Here is a 22164-nt window from a genome sequence, read left to right on the forward strand (position 1 = left end):
GGCGCCCCCTGCCTGGAGGCCCCTGGGCCGGGCGTGGAAGCCCACTGGCCTCTGCTCGGAGTGGGGAACCAGGATTCTCAGGTGAGCACGCACACTGCCCGCGCCTCGCGGGCGGCCGGAGAGCGCTATCAGGACAGTGACCCAGGGACACCGGCCCTCTCTGCCTCATCCGATGCGTGGATCTCCTCTGCAATCATACGGACCTCCAAGGAGCAAGCGCACGCCGCCTACCAGGAGTGGTCGTTGAGGCCTTTGGAGACGCTGGCGTTTAGAAAGTTCTTCCTGACATGTGGTCCCCTCCCTCGCTAACCCTCCCTGGTCTTACGCGACCCTCTGGCTGCACAGGTCAGATCTATTCGTGCTTCTAGCCGGTGCCTTCACGGCATAATGGTCCACAAACTAGGTGCCTTCTCTATGAAGACCAGGCATTTTTAGGTGCTGCACCCACCCGGACTCACTCAAAACCTTCAGCTTGACAACCCCATTACACAGTTGAGGAATTAGAGGCACATAGAAAGTGACTTTTCCAAAGTTGTGCTTTAGTGTGAGCTCGCACCAAGATCTGAATCAAAATGGTCTTGCTTGGGGGCAGGTATGGTAGCTCAGGGGGTTAAGCCACAGTTCTGGCTGCTCCTTTTCCAATCCAGCTCCCTACTAATGCCTCTGGGAAGGCAGTGGACGATGGCCCAAGTGCTCCAATCCCTGCCACCCATGCAGGAGACCCGGATGTATTTCTGGACTCCTGGCTTTGGCCTGGCCCAGTCCTGGACATTTAGATAACAAGACAGTAGACCTCTCTCTCTCTCTCTCTCTCTCTCTCTCTGCCACTCTGCCTTTCGAATAAATGAGCTACATCTTTTTTAAAAATCGTCTTGCTTGAATTGAGCACAGGCTAATGCTGCCTCCCATGGAAACCAGTCACTCAACAAGCACTGTGCCTGGTTCGTTTGTTCAACAGTTAGGCCAAGGGGGAGACACCACACAGACCCACCCTCATCCCTACCTTCACGGACCCTACATTCCAGCGAGAAGACAAGAACCACAAACAGCAGGCACACAAAGAAAGCAGATTCCGTCTCCCTTATCACAGTCCCGTGCAGTTCACCAGCGAATTGAGGAGGGACAGCGCGGGGAAGGGATTGTTGCCATTTTCACCGGAGCCGCTGCTGCAGAAGGGAGTCATCGTTTGTCTCCACCACTAGGAGGCCTTTGTGGAGCCCAGCGGCATGTGCTGGGCGCTCCGCGAATATTGAATGAATGACTAGAGCCAGTCCTTGCCTTCAGGAAGCTTGTATCCCAAGGGAGAGACCCACAGCAAACCCAGACAGCAGGTGTCACAGTCTGAGACAAGCAAGCTGAAGGAATGGAGGGGGCGTGTGACAAGACATTAGGGTTCCTCTGAGCTAGGGGGTCCCAGGAAGCTTCAGTGAGGAAGTGACCTGGTGACACCTGGGCTGCGACCTCACGTGTGGCAGGGAGCCAGCCTCACACAATTCGGGGGGAGGAGCAGCGCAGTCACTGGGGACAGCCTGTGCAGAGAGGTGGGAGGCAGCGGGTTTGGGAGCTACAAGGAGGCCAGGGCGGCAGGAACGCAGTGAGCGGGGTGGGAGGGGCAGGACGGGAGCCTCGTGCGGCAGGGACCACAGGTCGTGGGCAGGGACCACAGGTCGTGGGCCGAAAGCCCGCAGCTAAAGGCAAAGGGAAGCTCTAGAGTAAGGAACTCTGCCATTTTGTTCAAGTCCCCCCAAGCAGCAGATGGGAGAACCCCGGCGACGTGCGACAGAGTCTGGGAGTTCAAGGTGTGTACAGGCCCTCGTGTCCCCCGCCTCCACTGCCAGCTGGTTCCGTGCTGAGGGGGCACACCCAAAGCTGCCCTGGCATGCAGGAGGCACAGCAGAGGGCTCCTGGGCTCCTGGGCTCCTTGGGCTCCTGGGCTCCGTTCTTGTGAGCGCCAACGAGCTCTAGGTTGAATTGGGGATGGATCCAAAAGGCACAGAGGTAGAGAATTAAATAGTGAGAGTCACAGGGGGAGAGAGAGAGAGAGAGAGAGAAGAAAAAAGTGCAGGGAAGAAACCAAGGCAGCAAGACAGAGAGCCACTGGGACAGACAAGAGCCAGAGGGGGCCACCCAGAAAAGGAGATAAAACACGAAGCAAAGAAACAACCAAGGCTGCGGACCCCTCAGGGCTCTCGAGGGAGCCTGGCTCCATGTTGTCAGGGCGCAAATCGGGGCTCAGAAACCAGCAGACGCTTGCCCAAGGTCACCCGGCACGTCCGCGGCGGGCCTGGCACTTGAACCAGGTCTGATCCATTTCCCATCCCTTTGCTCTTTGTGCCGGGGAAAGTGGCAGAGACTACGACGGGGGGAGAAAGGGCATGGGCGACAGGTGGACGGAGACACAGACAGCACCTGCTTTACTTTTCCAAAGCCACAAACTCCTATAATCCTTGAAAGAGGAAGGCAGGAAGAAAAACAGTCCTGGCCTGAAGGGACCAGCCCAAATCTAGGGGAAAGGGGATGGCCCCACAGACGGCAGCAGATCAAGAGGAAATTCAATTACCTGCAACTCATGGAATATTCATGACCCCTGCCCTGTTCCAGGCCCCACATGGAGCGCTGGCGTCATGGAGATGAACCTAGCATGGCCCTACTCTCGCCTGCAGATGCAGGCACACAAATGACCAAGAGACAATGTCCTAAAGGTCATTAACACCAGTCCAGAGAGAACACAGAGGTGGCAGGGTTGACTCGGGCTGCAGGGTGGGGAAAGTGTATCAAACGATACTTAACCCTGGGGTTTCCCAGTTTGGTGAGGCAGGCAGGTGACATCTCAGGCAGGAGGAGCTGCCATGATAAGGCCCATGGCAAGGAAATGCCGGGGAAGGTGGGTATCAGGTGCAGTCGGATCATGGGCTGTGCTCAGTCCAGTAGCAGAAGACAAATCAGGAAACAGCGGGAGTCCAAGTATAAACCCTTTTGAGTACAAGGCCAGGCCAACTGGATGTGAACCCCTCAATCAGTGGTTCTCAAATTGAACCCCTGGGGGAACCCCAACGACCTGGCCTAAAAGTGACGGCTGAAGCGATGCAAGAGGGGTGAGGTCCAGGCCCACAAGGGAGAAGACATGCTGGCCGATGCTCCGGGCGTCTTCCTGCCTCGGCTGCCCCGGGATTCAGAGGAACCAACATGGCAGAGAAGAGAATGTCAACGGCACAATGTCACCGTCGGAGTCTCACAGCAGAGGGTTGTTTGGCACCTCCGGGCACAAATAGGCCTGTGTGTCCAGGTGAGTGCCATGTGGTGTTTCTCCTCTAATCTACACAATAATCAGATGCCCCCATGTGCCAAGCCTGTGCCAGATCATATGCCACTTGATCCTCACAACAGCGAAACAGGTAACTTTGGTTCCCTCAACTCTAAGAAATGGAGACACAGACAGGCCGAGAGACTTGTCCAGAATCGAATGGCTGGAAGTGAGCAGAGCCAGGACTCGAAGCCAAGAGCGCCAGCGTCCAGCTCTCGCATCCCTAATCGCTGGCCTCGGGGGACAGGCTCTGAGATGGCACGCTCTGGCCAGCAAAAGCCAGGGAAAGCCTCTTCCTTGGCCTTCGAAGCCCTGGCTGGGTGTCTCCCAAAGCCTGATCCCCACCCACCTGCAGCTTGTAAAAAGAGACTCCCGGACCCTTCTCCAAGATTCTAGGGCAGCGGGTCTGAAATGGGACCTCAGATGACTTTTTTTTTTTTTTTTTTTTTTTTTTTTTTTTTGACAGGCAGAGTGGACAGTGAGAGAGAGAGACAGAGAGAGAAAGGTCTTCCTTTTGCCGTTGCTTCACCCTCCAATGGCCGCCGCTGCAGCCGGCGCACCGCGCTGATCCTGGCAGGAGCCAGGAGCCAGGTGCTTTTCCTGGTCTCCCCTGGGGTGCAGGGCCCAAGCACCTGGGCCATCCTCCACTGCACTCCCTGGCCATAGCAGAGAGCTGGCCTGGAAGAGGGGCAACCGGGACAGAATCCGGCGCCCCGACCGGGACTAGAACCCGGTGTGCCGGCGCCGCAAGGTGGAGGATTAGCCTATTGAGCCACGGCGCCGGCCCTCAGATGACTTTCATGCACACAGAACATCCTCCCTCGGGGCTGGCTCCAACAGCACCTCTACCAAGAGCTCCCACCCAGAGCGCCTCTCTTCAGACTACAGCAAACCCCTCGCGTGCACCCCCCCACCCCCGCAACTGGGACGTCAGCTATGTTCCTATCTTCCCTCAACCACAAAATCTGACACCTTTACCAGGCTTTTTACAAAGCACTTTCGGGGTCCCACTGAATCCCCTTCTGCACGGTGAGCATCCTCTCGGGGCTGAACACGCTAAACGTCCTCACAGCGTGTTCTTCCATCCATAGAAACATTCCTCTATTGTTGCATCCAAGGCTCACGACAATCTGGGAGGAGACAAAATGTTCCCATTGCACCGATGAGAAAACAAACGCCAAGTTCCACCCACTTGCCCAGCCAGGGCAGTACACCTGCTTCCCCATCCGTTTTTGTCGGCTCTCCTAGGTGTAGGGAGGCAAGCTCTACCTCCCTATGCTGTCACTCGGTACTGCAGGTTCAACGAGATAATGCTGGCAGGCGCCTGGCACCTCTATGGAGAAAACTCAAGCACCAGGCTGCGCACACGGCTTTAGGCCAACCCCATCCTCTCCTTGCTGGAAGAGCAGCTTTGGCGGGCTCGGAAGCTCCGCAACTTCCTCAGGTCTCCCCACTGCTCACCACTGGCCCCCACTCGGGGTTCCTCACGCTGAATCGCGAGGCGCCACCGCGTGGGCAGCGAAGGAAGGTGACGGCCCTTTAAAGGAGAATGGGGGCGTGGTCACGCGGGGCAGGGGCGGGGCAGGGGCGGGGCTGGGGGCGGGCCGTAGGCGCGCGGTCGCGGGAAGATGACGTCGCGGGGACGTCAGCCTCAGTGTTGGCCGGACATGTGGGTCTGCAGCGCGCTGTCCCGGGCGCTGACCCCGGCCAGGTTGCGGCGGGGGCTGCTCTCGGCTTCTGACTGCCACAGGGCTGTAGCCTCTCCCTACGCGGCGTCGGCCGAGCCCTCCCGGGTCCGGGCGCTGGTCTATGGGAGCCACGGGGATCCAGCCAAGGTCGTCGAGTAAGAGACGGCGCCAAAACCGGGGAAGGGCGCTGGGGTTTCTGAAGGGGTTCTGGACGGGCTGTGCACGGGGAAGGGAGGGTCAGGGCCCGAGGAAGGGGGCGGGGGACAGCAGGACCGTAAGCCTGCGGTGTGTTTCGTGGTTGGGAAACTCGGTCCCTCGACGTAGCCAAAAACCCGAGCGACACAGCCTACGGCTGGAGTATTGATGCGTAGTGGATGATCTCGCTAAATTGTCGCAGCAGTGTTTTGGAAAAGTTACTTGACTCGCCCAGTTTTGCAAGTGAGAAAACGGAGGCCTAAGCGGTAAAATCCGGCGAGCCAGGAGGTGACAGTCGGAATTCCGACGCGGGCGTGACTGACAGGGCCTGCGTTCTCAGAGTGCTTTTCTACTCGTTTGCGTCTTCACTTCTCAGTTATGAGGTCGCAGATCCTTGTTTGTGTTTTACAGAGGGCAGAGGCCTTGTCTGAAGTGATATACCTGCCCCCTAAGTGATCGGGCCGGGGCCTGAAATCCCTGGCTTGTAACTCCTCTCTCTTGTGAGTTCCCCTTAGCCTAGCGAAAAAGAGCGGTTTTGCAGCTAAACAGACCCAAGGCCAGATACAGCGTCTGCTCCTGTTGGAGCACTCACCGTCGCTGAGCCCTCAGCTTTTAGGATTCTGTCCTCAAATCCTAATGGCACTTAGTTCACGAGTTTTGCAGGAGGCTGATAAGAACAATATGTGGCCGGTGCCGCGGCTCACTAGGCTAATACTCCGCCTGCGGCATTGGCATCCCGGGTTCTAGTCCCAATCAGGGCGCCGGATTCTGTCCCGGTTGCTCCTCTTACAGTCCAGCTCTCTGCTGTGGCCTGGGAGTGCAGTGGAGGATGGCCCAAGTACTTGGGCCCTGCACCCCATGGGAGACCAGGAGGAAGCACCTGGCTCCTAGCTCCGGATTTGGGGGGTGAACCAACGGAAAGAAGACCTTTCTCTCTGTCTCTCTCTCACTGTCTAACTCTGCCTGTCAAAAATTTAAAAAAAGAACAGTATGTGAGCTGACAAGCCCTTATGAAGCTGTGCGTGAATAACCCGCCATTGGAAGGGCTGGTGGGGCCACTGGAGTAGTGCTAGGGCAAAAAGTTCAAGTCTGGGGATCAGAACACTTGGGGTCAGATCCCTTCCTCAGCCTGCCCTGGCTGTGTGTGTGTGTGTGTGTGTGTGTGTGTGTGTGTGGTAAATTAGTGAGGTTCTCTGAGCCTCGGTTTCATCATCTTTAAGCATGGAGGCAATATAGACAGACATAGCTCGTGGTGCTGATCAGCTAAGACCGACCTCGTGTTCCAAAAAGAACCTGCAGTGTCTTGGTTGCAACTCTTGGATTCACAGCAAATAGTTTTGACTGTTTTCCCAGGGAGACACAAACATGGAATTATTTTAATGATTAAAATACAGGCTGCATGGTTTGACAGGTGGGAAAGATAAGCCTCAGTTCGACTCAAAGTCATGCACTCAGCCTTCCCACACCCACCTTTAGAGCAACGAAAAAGAATATGGAGAAGACAGAATCAGTCGGTAAACCCCACACTGTGTAAGTCATGTCGGGGCCCTGGTTTCCCTGAGGGCTGCTCTGATGTGCTGGCTGAGCGTTTCCAGGCGTGTACCCTGAACACGAGCAACGTCGCACCTCTCCCACGCGCTTGTGTTACATTCCTGGTGCCAGACGTGCCATGAGACAGGTGCTCCCAACATAAATGCGAATCTAATTGCATTTCAGGAACGCACCTTTTATTGAGTTCCATGGTAGTGGTAGTGAGGAAGGCATCTTTGATGTTCAAGGGCCCCCAGGAAGGTGGGGCAGCTGAGTGCAGTTGGCTCCCGATTGATTGTCTCCTGTTGGAGAGCCAGGGAAGCTGGAACAGACTGGCAGAAGCCACTTGGGAAAAAAGTCTCTCGTCCTTGTTTGGAACCTGGTAATTTCCCTGAAGTTCAAAACACGATTCCTCCGCAAAGCGTTCTGTTCAGCCGTGGCTTGCACAGCTGGGTCACCTGCAGTGCTTTTAGAAAGTGCACACTCCCCAGCCCTACCTCGCAGTACTCAGCAGATCTGAGCTGGTCTTCAGAGCTCTCCAGGGGGAGCCTGCTGCCCAGCCACAGCTGAGAACCACTGCCAGTGGGAGAGTCTCAGGCGAGCGTCATTGCCACCCTCACCACCCCCACCCCCACCCCCACCCCCAGGGGACCCTTTCCTCTTCTGACCCAGATTCGGGCAGCTTTGAGCATGGACTGAGGCCAGAGGCCGGGATTCTCTTTGTAGTCTTCTGAGGTTTAGGGTGACCACACTGTCACAGAGAGAACCAGGTGTCCTTTACACAGCCAGCGAGCGGGTGTCTGGGTCACGTTACACCGGGTCGGGTCATGGAACCACTCAGAATCTGAACAGAGCATTCCCTAGGCTGCTGTGGTTTGTGGTGCTTGCCTTGTAGACTGGGCGCCAGGAGCCGAAGGGAGGGAACGAGGCCCGCTCCTCGGGTCTGAAGGGTTGCAGAACTCAGAGTGAGACCTGGGCCTGCTGCTCCCTGTCAGCTTCCAGCTGTTCCTCCCCTGCTAGCCCACTTTCCCTCTCTCTGTTTCTTTCCCTTCCTCCCCAAAAGGACTCTCTGAAGTAAGCACTTGGCCTTTTCTGTGAACGACAAATGTAAATATGAGACTGCAGAGAATGACAGACATTCTAGAAATTTCTCAGTCCTCCTCCCCCAGGACCATTTTTCTGGATTCCCTACCAGTTAGTTCCCAGAAATCCCAAAGTCATTATCCCTTTTTTTCCCCTGAAAATCCCCTCAGAATTTTGCAATTTTCTGGGTGTTAGGATGAGAAGAGCTCTGATTCATCGTACAGGCTAAGTTCTCCGCATGTATGAGGGTACATCAGAAAGTTTGTGAAAAATATTTTCCCCATTTTATAAACAAGGAAACTGAAGAACTGAGGCTTGAAAAAGTTAAAAGGCACTTGCCCAAGATCATACAATTAAGATGCTCCTTTTTTTTTTTTAAAGATTTATTTATTTATTTGAAAGGCAGAGTGATGGAGGGAGGAAAAGACAAAAATCTTCCACCCACTCATTCATTCCCCAAATGGCTACAACAGCCACGTGCAGGCGAGGCTAAAGCCAGGGCTAGGAACTCCATCCTGGTCTCACATGTGGGTGGGAGGGACCCAAGCGCTTGGGCCATCGTCTGCAGCTTCCCCAGGTGCATTAGCAGGGAGCCGGATTGGAAGCAGAGCAGCCAGGACTTGAACCGGTGCTCTGCATGGGATACCAGTGTTGCTGACAGCAACGCTGAGCTTAGCTGGCTGGGCCACAGTGCCAGCTTCAGGATGCCCTTTCTTTATTAAAAGTCCTTGAAATAGACCTAAGCCTGAAGAAATAATGACAGTCACCTCAAGTGGTTTTTAAGAATGAGATCGAGTATAAAGTTGTAAATTAGTAGGAAGAGGTAAGATTATGGGCCCTTCAGGTAACCCCAAGTTTCTACTGGGAATGGAGGGGGCAGCCCACCCTGGGGAAGCTAATAGAAACGCCAGTAGCCTCTGTCTCCTCCCCTTTTCAGGATCTTCATCATGATGGATTCCTCACCTGCCTGCTGCTATTGCAAAATGCCACTGAGCTGGAAACCCACCCCCCTTTTTTTTTAAGATTTATTTATTTTTTGAAAGAGAGATCAATCTTTGATCTGTTGGCTCACTCTCCAGATGGCTACAATAGCCAGCCTGGGCCAGGTGGGAGCCAGGAGCTTCATCCAGGTCTCCTATTTGGATGGTAGGGGCCCAAATACTTGGGCCATCTTCCACTGCTTTTTCCAGGCCATTAGGGAGCTGGATCGGAAGTGGAGCAGCTGGGACACAAACCAGTGCCCGTATGGGATGCCGACACTGCAGGCAGTGGCTTTACCTGCTACGCCACAACTCCAGCTCCTGAGCTGGAAACCGTTGAATCATGTACCCATTCTGTCTCGGGGGAGCAGGTCATGAGTACCCAGGCTGTATCGGTTATGCTTTCTTGCTGTGGGACAGTGTCTGCTCTCAGAGTTCTTATTCTTATTTATTTACTTTTACAGTTGATGTCAGTGTTTGAAATCAAGCTGGTTTTGAAATTAGAATCACAGTGCTTTGAAAAAACTTGTAACACGTTGTCTTGGTGCTCTGCTGAGGGCTCTTCATTGTTGTCGGGATAAGAGTGGAACTGACCGATTTCGTAAGTTCGTCTGTGTTTATTCTTTGAGGCCCTACTAAATGCTAGGCCCTGAGGCTGCAGGGAGGAGGCATGGTAGCCTTCGCCTTCCGGAGACCCAAGGCGAGGGGCCACCCTAATCCAGTGGAGTAAGTGCCATCATGGGGTAGGTTCAGAGCTATGGACTCCCCCAAAAAAGGGTCCCTTGCCCTATGCGGTTATCAGGGAGGTCTACACTGAGTGCCCCAGGAGAGCTGGAGTGTTCCAGGCTGGCAGCCATTCGCTGCGTGCCTGCTGTGCGCTCAGAGTGGGATCCTGTGAGGGAGGTCTCTGCTGAATGCCACTCAGAGGAGATGGGAGGATTCCAGCCGTAGCGGAAACCACATCCTGTGAGGCAGTGCCTGCTGCGCCTTCCAGCGCCTGTCACTCTAGGAATCGCTCGGTAGTCTGGGACCAGGGAGGCGCGCTGCCTCGGCCCTAACTCCCCGTGGTTAGTGTTGCCTTGTCTGTCCTGGCTGCTCTCTGACAGGCTCTCTGGCCTTGCCCACCCTCAGTGAGAAGGAAAAGCAAAGATGACACAAGGTTCGGCTGGGTGTTTCACTGGAGCCCCCCTGCAAGAGCCTAGATTCTGGTCCTACATCTGCCACTGATTACTGGAGTCAGAAAACCACTCCGGTCTGGGTTCTCTTCAGTTACTCTTTGATGAAGGGGTTCGCCAAGGTCAGCAGTGCCAAATCAGGCACACCCGCTGTCCACTGTCTCCCATAAGCCTGCAGCCATGGACGTGGTACAAGCCGTGAATCCTCTGTGTCCAGCAGTTGTCCTGCTGCCACAGTTCTGGGTATGGCTGCAAAGCTTGGGCCTTGGGCACCAGAGTTCACCAAGGATCCCCTTTGCCCTTGGTTGATTCTATAATCAGTAGCCTCCAGCCAGGCAAGGGTTCATGGTCATGTTTGTCCCTGAGAGACAAAGGTAGCCTCACAGGGACTCGGCAGCTCCCTTCAGTGAGTTTCCCTAGAATGAGACATGTATGTTATGGGGCTTGCAGGCTTCCTGATGATCTTTGTTGAAGCAAAGTAGAGGATTGAGAAGGCATGGAGAGAGATTCTTTAACAACTCGGGGTAGAAGTCGCCCTAGCTCTCTGTTTGTCTTGAGGTTAAAATGCTTGTGCTAAAGAACCAAAAGATGATTCTTGAATGGAAGGAGGGTGGATCCCTTGGAAGTAGGAGGGCCAGAGGAGGCCCAGGGAGGCAGATGGGTGTGCAGTGCAAGCCTCGTGACGTGGAGCTCCGCTCAGGGAAACGAGTTCTCCCTGAGAGCCTAAGACCCCAGATCCCTATCGGCTGAGGCCACCAATGTTCCCTGCTGGGACAGGGGGCAGCAGGTGAGCTGAGGGATGTGGGGCCCTCACGGCTGCCCAGTCGCACCCTCCTGGCCTCCAGGTGCCAGCATGAGGGACCCAGCACACCAGCATTTCACTGAGTCACAGGAGGCCGCTTGCCGGGGACCACGGGTGCCCAGTGATGAGACACGTACTCGGCTCTCTGTACCGAGCAGTGGAGGAAGTCTGGTCACTGACCTCTCTCCCTGCCTGTTCTTCCTGCTGCAGATTCTGTTACTGTTTGAAGTGATTGAGTGGAAGATGAAGATGAATACAAACGGCGCTAATTAACTGGGGAAGGCGGGAAAGAGATCTGAGCGGAGCTGGCGGCGCCCACCGTACAGAGCAAACAGAAGCGAGCCAGTCTCCAGGGTACTAGCCTCTCTTCCCGCCTCTCAAAGGGCTCTTTCTTCTGTCTGCTTTTGTCTGCCTTGTACTTCGTATGGCATCACAGGTATACAGCGTCGGCCTCAAAGGAGCCATTGTGACCTTATCCAGCCTGGGATCTGTCGGCTAAAGACAGTGGCATGCCTCCGAGTTGCATGGCGCCGCTGTTACTCTCACTGGGGAAGGCCGGGAATGGTCCCGGGAAAGCAGCTTGGGATCTTGCCATGCTGTGTTTGGGTGCCTCCTTTGCACTCTGTAACACAGCAACTGTTTCTTCTGGTGAGTTAAAAAAAAAAAAAAAGAAAGAAAGAAACAGGGAAGAAATTGCTATCATCACACAGAGGTCCAACTCCTGGAATTCAGACTCGCCCCCGTTTTCCTTCCTGTCTCGGCAGAACGGTATCCTTGGCGACGCTGGGAGAGCTATCTGCAGGAGCAGCAGGGTCTGCACTGTCCCTGGCGTTCCTCGTTCCTCAGGCAGGCTGGGGCTGGTCTCCCTGCTGAGACGCAGCTGGACCAACACGCCTCCCCCCTGCCACCACCTGCCTGTGTTTGCAGCTTCGCCCTCCCGTCTCCTGATCGGCCCTGCTTGCCCTCCCCCCGAACTTCCCTCCCACTTCTGATCTCAGTTGGCACAGAGCAGCCAGGCTCCCCAGGTGCCAACAAAGAGCACGCAGAGCAGTGGGTAGCCCAGCGCGTTGTTTCTCAGACTGTGGCTCCGGGGCAGCCTGTGCTGGGCAGTGCAGGCCGCGTCCCCAGCCTGTGTAAAATCTGGGAAGCCCTGGATTGCACAGAGCAATCTTTATCAAGGGCTTCTCCCAGCCTTTGTGACGCTGATGTGGTGTGTGGGCGGTATTTCCCAAACATAATGGGTCCCAGGGAATACTTGGTAACAGCTCCCGGAGGAGAATTCCACCAGCGCAGGGCAGCGGGTGTCAGCATAGCAGTCAGCAAGGCTTGCCACTTACCTGGAGCAACTTGCCCGGCTTCGCTGAGCCTCAGTTTCTTCATCTGTAAATTGCCCTCCACATACGTGTTTTGGGGACTGCAGAATATCATGCACATAAAATCCACATAAAGCCTGGAGCTCATTAAACTGTCAGCATTTGTCATTTCCTTGTGCAGCCGAGTTGTCCAGAATCTGTTTTCCTCCTCCCTGGACCCCACCTACACACACCTGACAGCTCTGTCTGTCTAGCCCAGAGAGCCCCCTGCTCCAAAGCCATACCGCAGGTCACCTGCTTCAGACTTGAAATCCATCGTCCAAATGCCCTCCTCCTTCCTGCCAACGTCATGTGCAGCTGTCCGAGCCAGAAGCCTGGACACCATCCAAGACTTCCTGCTCCTTCGCCCCACGTGCAGTTGGTCACTAAACGACTTCGATGGCGCGTGTTTACAAGATTCCAGGCTATGGAGTTTTTCTCTCCACTGCCCTGGCTCCATTCCAGGCCACACCCGTCGCTGGCCCTCTGTCAGGTCAGAGTCTCTAGGCAGTCTCTAGGCAGAGAAGCCTGCCTTCCGCTCTGAGTCCTCCCGGGAAGCTCCTGTTTAAAAACCAAAGTCCAGCTAAGAGAACCTTTCTTCCGAATCTTTTTCTTTTTTAATATATTCGAGAGGCAGAGAGAGAGAGAGAAAGAGATCTTCCATCCGCTAGCTTACTCCCCAAATGGCTGCAACAGCTATGGCTGGGAACTCCGTTTGGGTGTCCCACCTGGGTGGCAGGGACCCAAGCACTGGGGCCATCTTCTAGTGCTTTCCCAGGCGTGCTATCAGGGAGCTGGATTGGAAGTGGAACAGATGGGACTCAAACCAACGTTCATGTGGGATACCCGCATTGGCAGGTGGCCGCTAACCTGCTGCACCATAAGGCCAGCCCCTCACGACCCGTTTCTAACCCTGTTTTCCTCCCCTGTGGGGTTAGATACTCTCAGTTGGCCCTCACACCACAAGCCGGCGTCTGAGTGAGCTCCACGTGTTTCCAGACATACAGCTGCTGTGCAGGGCATTTGATCTTACTGATTTTTAAACTCCTTGGCACAGTGCCTGGCACGTGGACTGTGAATAGATAGTTCTTGAATTAAATTGACTTGAATTATGCCAAAATTGCTCTCTCCCTTTCAGTGATCTGGTGACTCTTTTTATTTCATTTATGTATTTATTTATTTTGACAGGCAGAGTAAACAGTGAGAGAGAGAGAGAGAGAGAGAGAGAGAGAGAGAAAGGTCTTCCTTTTTCCATTGGTTCACCCTCCAATGGCCGCTGCAGCCAATACGCTGCAGCCGGCGCACTGTGCTGATCCGAAGCCAGGAGCCAGGTGCTTCTCCTGGTCTCCCATGTGGGTGCAGGGCCCAAGGACTTGGGCCATCCTCCACTGCACTCCCTGGCCACAGCAGAGAGCTAGACTGGAAGAGGAGCAACCAGGACAGAATCCGGTGCCCCGACCGGGACTAGAACCTGGGGTGCTGGCGCCACAGGAGGAGGATTAGCCTAGTGAGCTGCTGCGCTGGCCGCTTTTTTTTTTTTTTTTTTTTTTTTTTTTTAGGCAGAGTTACACAGAGACAGAAACAGAGAGAGAGAAAAAGAAAAAGAGAGGTCTTCCATCTGCTGGTTCACTCCCTAAATGGCTGCAATGGACAGAGCTGGGTGATTCAAAGTCAGGAGCCTGGAGCTTCTTCTGGATCTCACATGCTGGTGCAGGGGCCCAAGGACTTGGGCCATCCTCTACTGCTTTCCCAGGCCATAGCAGAGAGCTGGATCAGAAATGGAGCAGCCAGGACTCAAACCAGCGCCCTTATGGGATGCCAGCACTGCAGGCATTGGCTTTACCTGCTACACCACAGCACCAGCCCCATGGTCTGGTGACTCTTTACAGAGATGTGTCTCGGTAGCCGCGCCAGAGGGGCTCAGTGGAAAGTCCTGCTGTGTTACTGCCGCCGTTTTCTCCATGTCTGCTGTGTACTGAGTGCTGTAGTAGGCACTTTATGCACATTAAGTCATTTAATGCTGGGATTAGCGAATCGATCCTGGGTTTCAGTATTGTCTCCATTGTATAGAGCGGTATTCTGAGGCACATCCACCTGGTAAATAAGGCAGGATTCGAAACCAGCACCGTCCGTTTTACTCCAGATGCATGCCCTGCCCTTCCTCAGTAAACTGAGATCTACCTGGATTCTCATCTTGACCATAGTCGCTCAGATTTTTAAGTGCAATCTGACTGCACATTTGATCTGTATGCCTAGACTGAACCCTTTTAAGGATAATCATTTTCGTCTTTTTTTTTTTTTTTTAAGATTTATTTATTTATCGGCCAGCGCCGCGGCTCACTAGGCTAATACTCCGCCTGCAGCGCTGGCACACCGGGTTCTAGTCCCGGTCGGGGCGCTGGATTCTGTCCCGGTCGCCCCTCTTCCAAGCCAGCTCTCCTGTGGCCTGGGAGTGCAGTGGAGGATGGCCCAAGTGCTTGGGCCCTGCACCCCATGGGAGACCAGGAGAAGCACCTGGCTCCTGGCTTCAGATCAGCGCAGTGCGCCGGCTGCAGCACACCGGCCACAGTGCGCTGGCCGCAGCAGCCATTGGAGGGTGAACCAACGGCAAAAAGAAGACCTTTGTCTCTCTCACTGTCCACTCTGCCTGTCAATAAAAAAACAAAAAGATTTATTTATTTATTTGAAAGGCAGAGTTACAGAGAGGCAGAGAGAGATAAAGGTCTTCCACCAGCTGGGTCACTCCATAAATGGCCGCAGCAGCTGGAGCTGAGCCAATCCGAAACCAGGAGCTAGGAGCTTCTTCCAGGTCTCCCATGAAGGTACAGGGGCCGAAGGACTTGGGCCATCTTCCACTTTCCTGCTTTCCCAGGCGTGGATCCAGCACAGAGCTGGATCGCAAGTGGAGCAGCTGGAACTAGAACCGGCGCCCGTATAGGATGACAGCACTGCAGGCACCGGCTTTACCCACTGTACCACAGCGCCGACCCTCAGGATAATCATTTTCATTTGAGCCCATCCCTCTGGAGTATTTCCCTGGGAGAACAGGTGCAGGTTGCTGAGTCCCTGTGGTTTGAGCCCCTCCCCTGATTCCCTGAATGACCGGCATTTCCATGCCACATTTTCTCACAAGGGACAAAAGTGCCGTCCCAGATCGCTGCTAAACAAGAGCTAAGCTGAAGGCTCTCTGTCCTCCGTGAGCTCACAGCCATAATGATGAGATGGCACACACACATTCTGACTGCAGAACTAGGAGGTGAGGGGAAAGAACCCTGCACTCAAATCTAAAAGACATGGTTTGGTTTTTACCAAGGCTTTTAGAATGTAATTTCTCATTTGCTGTGGACATGACCACAAAAAAATTTCTCACCAGGCTTTCTCTACTACCTTGATAGCAATCAGCCTTTTGGGAACATTTTCACAAAAAAAGAAAAATAAAAGACCTGGTCCAAATCCAAATGCCTAGCTGCAGTTCCAAAATCCAGAAAGTTCTGGAAACTGACAGCTTTTTTCTTTCTCTATGCTTATGTGCGGTTTTTACGTGATCTTTATCCATCCCACTTGGTGTGAATGCCCATCCATTGTGCTACAGACACACCCAGGTGTCTGGTCACTGGGTACTGTCCACATGGCTCTACACTCAAGTACATCTGACCCCAAGAGCATTGGAAAAGAAATTGTGAACCTGTGTCTTATCGTTTCTTTAAACATTTATTTCCATGTTAATATCACTTAATATGTTGTTGTTAAAGATTTTATTTATTTATCTGAGAGGCATAGTTCAGACAGAGAAAGGAAGAGACAGAAAGGTCTTCCATCCTCTGGTTCACTCCCCAAATGGCTGCAACAGCCGGAGCTGAGCCAATCCGAAGCCAGGATCCTCTGGGTCTCCCACGCGGGTGCAGGGGATAAAGCACTTGAGCCATCTCCCAATGCTTTCCCAGGCCATAGGCAAAAAGATACAGGTATGAAGAGGAGCAGCCAGATCGAGAACTGGCGCCTATATGGGATGCCAGCACTGCAGGCAGAGGCTTAGCCCACTGCACCACAGCACCGGCCCCTTGTGTCTTACCTTGATCAACTGAAGAAAAAAAAATGTATTGGGAGAGCTGATAAACTAAAATAGAACAAACGATGAGTGGTCTTTAAAAAAAAAAAAAAAAAGATTTATTTATTTGAAAGTTACACAGAGAGAGAAGGAGAGGCAGGGAGAGAGAAAGAGAAGCAGAGAGAGAGAGAGAGGTCTTCCGTCCGTTAGTTCATTCCCCAGTTGGCTGCAATGGCCGGAGCTGCACTGGTCCGAAGCCAGGAGCCAGGAGATTCCTCTGGATCTCCCATGCAGGCACAGGGGCCCAAGGACCTGGGCCATCCTCTACTGCTTTCCCAGGCCATAGCAGAGAGCTAGATCGGAAGTGGAGCCGCTGGGACTCAAACTAGTGCCCACATGGGATGCCAGCACTGCAGGTGACTGCCCCACCTGCTACACCACAGTGCCGGCCCCTAGGAGAGGTCTTAAATACGGTAGTTAATCAACCCCCTTTGTGTATGGTAGCCCGGAGCAGGAAAAGCCGCAAAAGATTAGGAAAGTAAAATTTGAGCTGGGTCTCAAAGGGTGAATTGAATTTCTCACTTTGTAGAAAAGAAATACTGGGCTGAGCGAAGAGTATATAGAAAATGTGCAGAAAAAAATGTCTTTAAGCAGCTTGAGCACACAGACTTCGTCAGCTTACTGAAAAACTCTGATTATCTGTCACAGCACAGGAGAGAAGCAGTGGGGATAACATAAAGGGGCAGCTAGTCTGAAACCCATTTGCTCTGGGCAGGATTTTTCGTTGGAACACAGACACACATCCGGTGGAAGAGACGCGTTCCTCTCCCTGCGGCAGAGAGACTGGGGGGCCCGACACCTCCTCCTGTAAGGCAGGTGCAGCTCCAGCCCAGGCTGGGGCTCATTTCACTGCCCTCTACGTGGCTTGGGGTCCACCCCTTCCTGCCTGGCATCTCCAGCTTCAAACTGTGAGGTTCAGATCAGGTCAGCCACTGACTGGTAGTGGCCTGGCACACGGTGTTTACCACTCCTCAGCTGTGAAAGCAGAACAATGGTGTGGAAGCTGTTGTTAGCGGATGAAAGCTGGCCTGCAAAGTGCCCAGCATGGACCCAAACTGGTACTCACAGACCAGGCCTTGCTGCTAGAAGCACTCCCCCTGCTCCAGCTATGTGTACACACAGGCCTGCCCATGTGCCTTTTCCTAAAAGGCCCCTCTATTCTTTCTGCTCTGCTCATCCACCTCCTTCCTACCTAACCGTTTTCTGCAGAGACTTGGTCTCTCCCGGTTTCTTGCCGGTATTTCTCATGCCTGGTGTGAGACGGCCTACCTTGATTTGGTTATGATCCAGTTCAGGGGGGTCCTCAGGTCTTCAGGGGTCCTTGTGGGCACGTGGGGATTCCCTAACCAATTCCAGGGTGCTGATGTAGAGCAGAGTCCGCAAGAGCGAACTTTGTGGAGTTAGATCAGCTCTGTCCCTTTCAGTTACCCTAGCCTGTGTGGATTCCATAACCCCTAGGCACTTGGTCTCCTGTTTGCTAGCATGGAGGCGTCAGTCTTTGCTCATGAAGTTAGTCTTTTTCTTTCTTTTTTCTTTTTAAGATTTATTTATTTGAGAGGCAGAGTTACAGAGAGAGAGAGAGAGAGACACCGAGAGAGGTCTTTCATCCTCTGGTTCACTCCCCAAATGGTCGCAACGGCCAGAGTTGGGCTAATCCAAGGTCAGGAGCCGGGAGCTTTCTCCGGGTCTCCCACGCAGATGCAGGGGCCCAAGCCCTTGGGCCATCTTCCACTGCTTCCCCAGACCATTAGCAGAGAGCTGGATCAGAAGAGGAACAGCCAGGACACGAACCAGGCCCATATGGGATGCCGATGCCGCAGGCAGAGGCTTAACCTGCTGTGCCACTGCGCCGGCCCCAAAATGTTAATCTGAAATCAGAGCATGTACCTAAAGCCCCTAGCACAGGGCCTGGTGTGTGCTGGGTACCTGCTCCGGTTGTACTCTTCGTGCTGAGCACTTCTGGAAAATCATACTTTTACCTGCTGCAAGAGCCTCGGGTATAACTGAAGTCTGAGTTCTGCAGAAGGTGGGTGGGATTTTCTCCGTTTACTCTGCTAATGCGCCCGCCTAATGCTAAGAACCTCTGGTGGGCATGTTAGGTGTCTTTGCTGAGTAAAAATGAGATTTATTGCTTAATGAGTGTTTTTGGCAGAGAGAACATTGCAGACATGACGTCTCAGAGGTTTGGGAAAAAAAGGGGGGGTCTCATTAAAAAGTCACAAGACAGGCCCCTTCCCCAGGTCCAGTGCACTGGTCATTGCTGTCTGCCTGGTGGGTCTCCTTTTTATAAACTTTTTTTTTATAACGAGGAACACATGGACATTGTTACCAGGCCCCTTTCAGAAGCCCTCCGCAGGTCTGAGTGGCTGAGCAAATCTTGGCGGGGTAAAGAGGCTGGTACCAAGGTGTGTGAGGGCCCTGTGAGCAGGGGTCTTGGCACAGGCTGAAGGTGAGAGAGGAGCTTGGAAGTGATCAGGTCCTAACCACCACCACCCCATTGTACAGACGGAGAAGCAGCAGCCTAGAGTGGAGAAGGAACTTGCCCGTGGGGACCCAGCTGTCCTGTCGCGGAGCTCCCACCCATGGCCCTGACCCCTGCTGCCTCCCCTTTCTGGCAGACGGGGATCAGAAAGGATGTCACTCTCGGAGGGGTCAGAGTCACCAGGGAGTTCTCATTTCCCCACGGTGTCTATATGTTGGGGCCAACAACAAGATCAGGGCAGGTGGGCTAGCCCAGTGTTTCCCAAGGGTGCCTGTTGGAGGAACTACTTGGGGTCTGGCATTATAGCAAAGCCAGCATCCCATATGGCTGCTGGTTCCAGTCCTGGCTGCTCTGCTTCCAATCCAGCTCCCTGTTAATGTGCCTGAAGAGAGGTGAAGATGGCCCTAGTGCTAGGACTCCTGCCACCTATATGGGACTCCTGGATGGATGTCTGGGCTCCTGGCTTTGGCCTAACCAGACCTGGATGTCACAGCTATTTGGGGAGTAAACCAATAGATAGAAGAGTCTCTCTCTCCCTTTCTCTAACTGCTATTCAAATATTTTTTTAATTTTTTTAAAGATTTATTTATTTATTTGAAAGAGTTATACAGAGAGAGAAGGAGAGAGAGAGAGTGCGAAGTCTTCCCTCCGCTGGTTCACTCCCCAGATGGCTGCAATGGCTGGAGCTGTGCTGATCCAAAGCCAGGAGCCAGGAACTTCATTTGGGTCTCCCACACGGGTGCAGGGGCCCAAGCACTTGGGCCATCCTCTACTGCTTTCCCAGGCCATAGCAGAGAGCTGGATCGGAAGTGGAGCAGCTGGGACACAAACCGGTGCCCATTTGGGATGCCGGCACTGCAGCTTTACCTGCTACGCCACAGCGCCGGCCCCCCTGGGTCTGAAATCTGTGTCACTAGGGGGCACACCACAAGGTTCTTATAACCATCATGGGCAGTGGAATGGAGAGGTAACCTGTTGCCTGTGCTCCTACAGCACCTGTCCCTCTTGTAACACCCGTACACAGCCTGACCTACGCCAGAGAGCCGCCGTGAGCCGAAGACGCCCAGTCTAGCCGGGCCGATGGTAACATGTCTGACTCTGCTTAGGTTGAAGAATGTGGAGCTTGCTGCCATGGGAGGATCCGACGTCCGGGTGAGGATGCTGGCGGCCCCCATCAATCCGTCCGACATAAACATGATCCAAGGTAACCTTGGTTTCTGCAGCGGACGGTAATCGGCGTTCATGCTCAGCCTTCCGGCTCAGGTGTGGGAGGTTCGCAGCAGCTGCTCTCCAGATGGGCCGGCTGCAGGCGGCGGCTTCAGTGACCTCCCTTCTCCGGAATGTGAGGCTTTGAGAGTTAGAGGGATGGCAGCGGGGAGTGAGCCAGCCCCACGCTGGGCTCCTTTCCTACATGACCTAATCCTCATAATAAGCATGAACACATATGAGCACTGGGCCCGGCACCCCAGGCACAGAGCAGGAAGCTAAGGCTCAGAGGTGGGTTCAGTCGCCTGCTAGCGAGAGCAGAGCCTGGCTCAAGCTGAGGTCCGTGACGCTAAGGCCCATGCTCCTCCACTGCCCAGGCTGCCCTGGACCTCCCCTTTTGTCCTTGTCCCGCAGGAAACTATGGCCTCCTTCCCAGGCTGCCTGCTGTCGGCGGGAATGAGGGCGTTGGACAGGTGGTAGCAGTGGGCAGCAACGTGACCGCGCTGAAGCCAGGAGACTGGGTGATTCCAGCCGGTGCCGGTTTGGGTGAGTTTCACCGGGTGCCAGCAGCCTTTTCCTTCTTCCAGATCCTGTTTGACCCACTCTGGAGCCTTTCTCTCCCTGGCCCAGGGTAGCTGAGAGGTGCAGGTCTTGTTATTAAGTCCCCGTACCTGCCGCAGTGGGGGGAGCTGAGCGGGGAGGTGATGGGCATGTGTTCTCCCCTTGGGTCCGTGTTCATTGGAGCTGTAATTCTCTGAAGCCCTTCGCCCCTAAGCCCCTGCCCTCAGGTGCAGTGGAGACTAGAACAGGAGCCTCAGGAGGTTCAAGTCTCACTGAAGAAATCTTCCTAAGCCAAAGCCTCCATAAGGGAGGTGCAGCAAGTCCGCAGGCAGCACAGGCACTTGGGCCTCCTCCGGGTGCGTGTGAGAGACAGTCTCGGGAGCAATCAGAAAAGGCTTCGCGAGGAGGTTTTGCTGGATCGGACCTTTGATAGATGGTGGAGATGAGCCCAAAATCCTTCATGTGGAGGAAATAAAAGGAGCAGAGACACCGCGCTGAGTGAGGAAGTGGTGGAAATCCAGTGTAGCCCCAGCAGAGAGGATCTGCATGTGGAAGAGGATGAAGTGAATGAGGAAGCCACCAGAACGGGCAGGCGTCATGGTGCAGCTGGTTAAGCCTAGGAAGCCACACATCCACACCCCAACCCGAGTGCTGGTTCAAATCCCCGTTACTCCGTGTCCAGTCCAGCTCCCTGCTGTTGTACCTGGGAAGCAGCAGATGATGGCTCAAATGCTTGGATCCCTGCCAGCCATATGGGAGACCTGGATAGGGTTGTAGGCTCCTGGCTTTGGCCTGGCCCAGCCTTGGCTGTTGCAGGCATCTGGGGAGTAAACCAGCAGATAGAAGATCTCTCCCTCTGTTTCTGTCTTTTTTTTTTTTTTTTTTTTTTTTTTTAGATTTATTTGTTGCCGGCGCCACGGCTCACTAGGCTAATCCTCCGCCTTACGGCGCCAGCACACCGGGTTCTAGTCCTGGTCGGGGCGCTGGATTCTGTCCCGGTTGCCCCTCTTCCAGGCCAGCTCTCTGCTGTGGCTCGGGAGTGCAGTGGAGGATGGCCCAAGTGTTTGGGCCCTGCACCCCATGGGAGACCAGGAGAAGCACCTGGCTCCTCTCCTGCCATCAGATCAGCGCGATGCACTGGCCACAGCACACCGGCCACGGTGGCCATTGGAGGGTGAACCAACGGCAAAGGAAGACCTTTCTCTCTGTCTCTCTCACTGTCCACTCTGCCTGTCAAAGAAAAAAAAAAAAAGATTTATTTGTTTAAGAGGCAGAGTTATAGAGAGAGGGAGAGACAGAGAGGGAGGTCTTCCATCCTCTGGTTCTCCCTAGATGGCCACAATGGCCAGAGCTAAGCCGATCCGAAGCCGGGAGGCTGGAGCTTCATTTGAGTCTCCCACGCGGGTGCAGGGGCCCAAGGACTTGGGCCATCTTCTACTGCTTTTCTAGGCTATAGCAGAGAGCTGGATCAGAAGAGGGGCAGCCGGGACTCAAACCAGCGCCCATATGGGATGCCAGCACTGCAGGCTGGGGCTTTAACCCATTGCACCACAGTGCCGGCCCCCAATAAATATTAAAAAAAAAAAAAAAAGAAGGAGAAGAGGCACAGCCAGGACATGAGCCTGTGCCCACCTGGGATGCCAGCATCACAGACAGAGGCTTAGCCCACTGCACTACAGCGCCGGCCCCTCTGCCTTC

The 22164-nt window shown here is 54.1% G+C and overlaps 1 protein-coding gene and 1 non-coding gene across 9 annotated transcripts in view; both read left to right on the forward strand.

The window, feature by feature from the left end:
• Positions 1–4957: 4957 nt before the first annotated feature.
• The window catches only part of MECR (mitochondrial trans-2-enoyl-CoA reductase), a 30659-nt gene continuing 13452 nt past the window's right edge, over positions 4958–22164 (forward strand). For 6 of the 8 annotated variants that reach the window (XR_016211173.1, XR_016211174.1, XR_016211175.1 and 3 more), the window contains exons 1-3: positions 4958–5147; positions 19806–19903; positions 20320–20451. Coding sequence is in view for 5 of the 8 variants with exons in the window: in XM_002716066.6 (XP_002716112.6) it covers positions 4972–5147; positions 19806–19903; positions 20320–20451 (406 nt within the window). In the remaining 3 variants the exon portion in view is untranslated. Of the gene's footprint in view, positions 5148–11924; positions 12603–19805; positions 19904–20319; positions 20452–22164 lie in introns of those variants that run through there. The other 2 variants (XM_089301146.1, XM_089301147.1) reach the window with 2 other exon arrangements.
• On the forward strand, positions 15409–15527 carry LOC127493852 (small nucleolar RNA SNORA32). Its single transcript, XR_007924390.1, has one exon. It is a non-coding gene; the product is annotated as a small nucleolar RNA SNORA32 (small nucleolar RNA).

The sequence above is a fragment of the Oryctolagus cuniculus genome, chromosome 7, assembly GCF_051225735.1.
Source record: "Oryctolagus cuniculus isolate XC-2025 breed Fujian yellow rabbit chromosome 7, ASM5122573v1, whole genome shotgun sequence".
Classification (NCBI taxonomy): Eukaryota; Metazoa; Chordata; class Mammalia; order Lagomorpha; family Leporidae; genus Oryctolagus; species Oryctolagus cuniculus.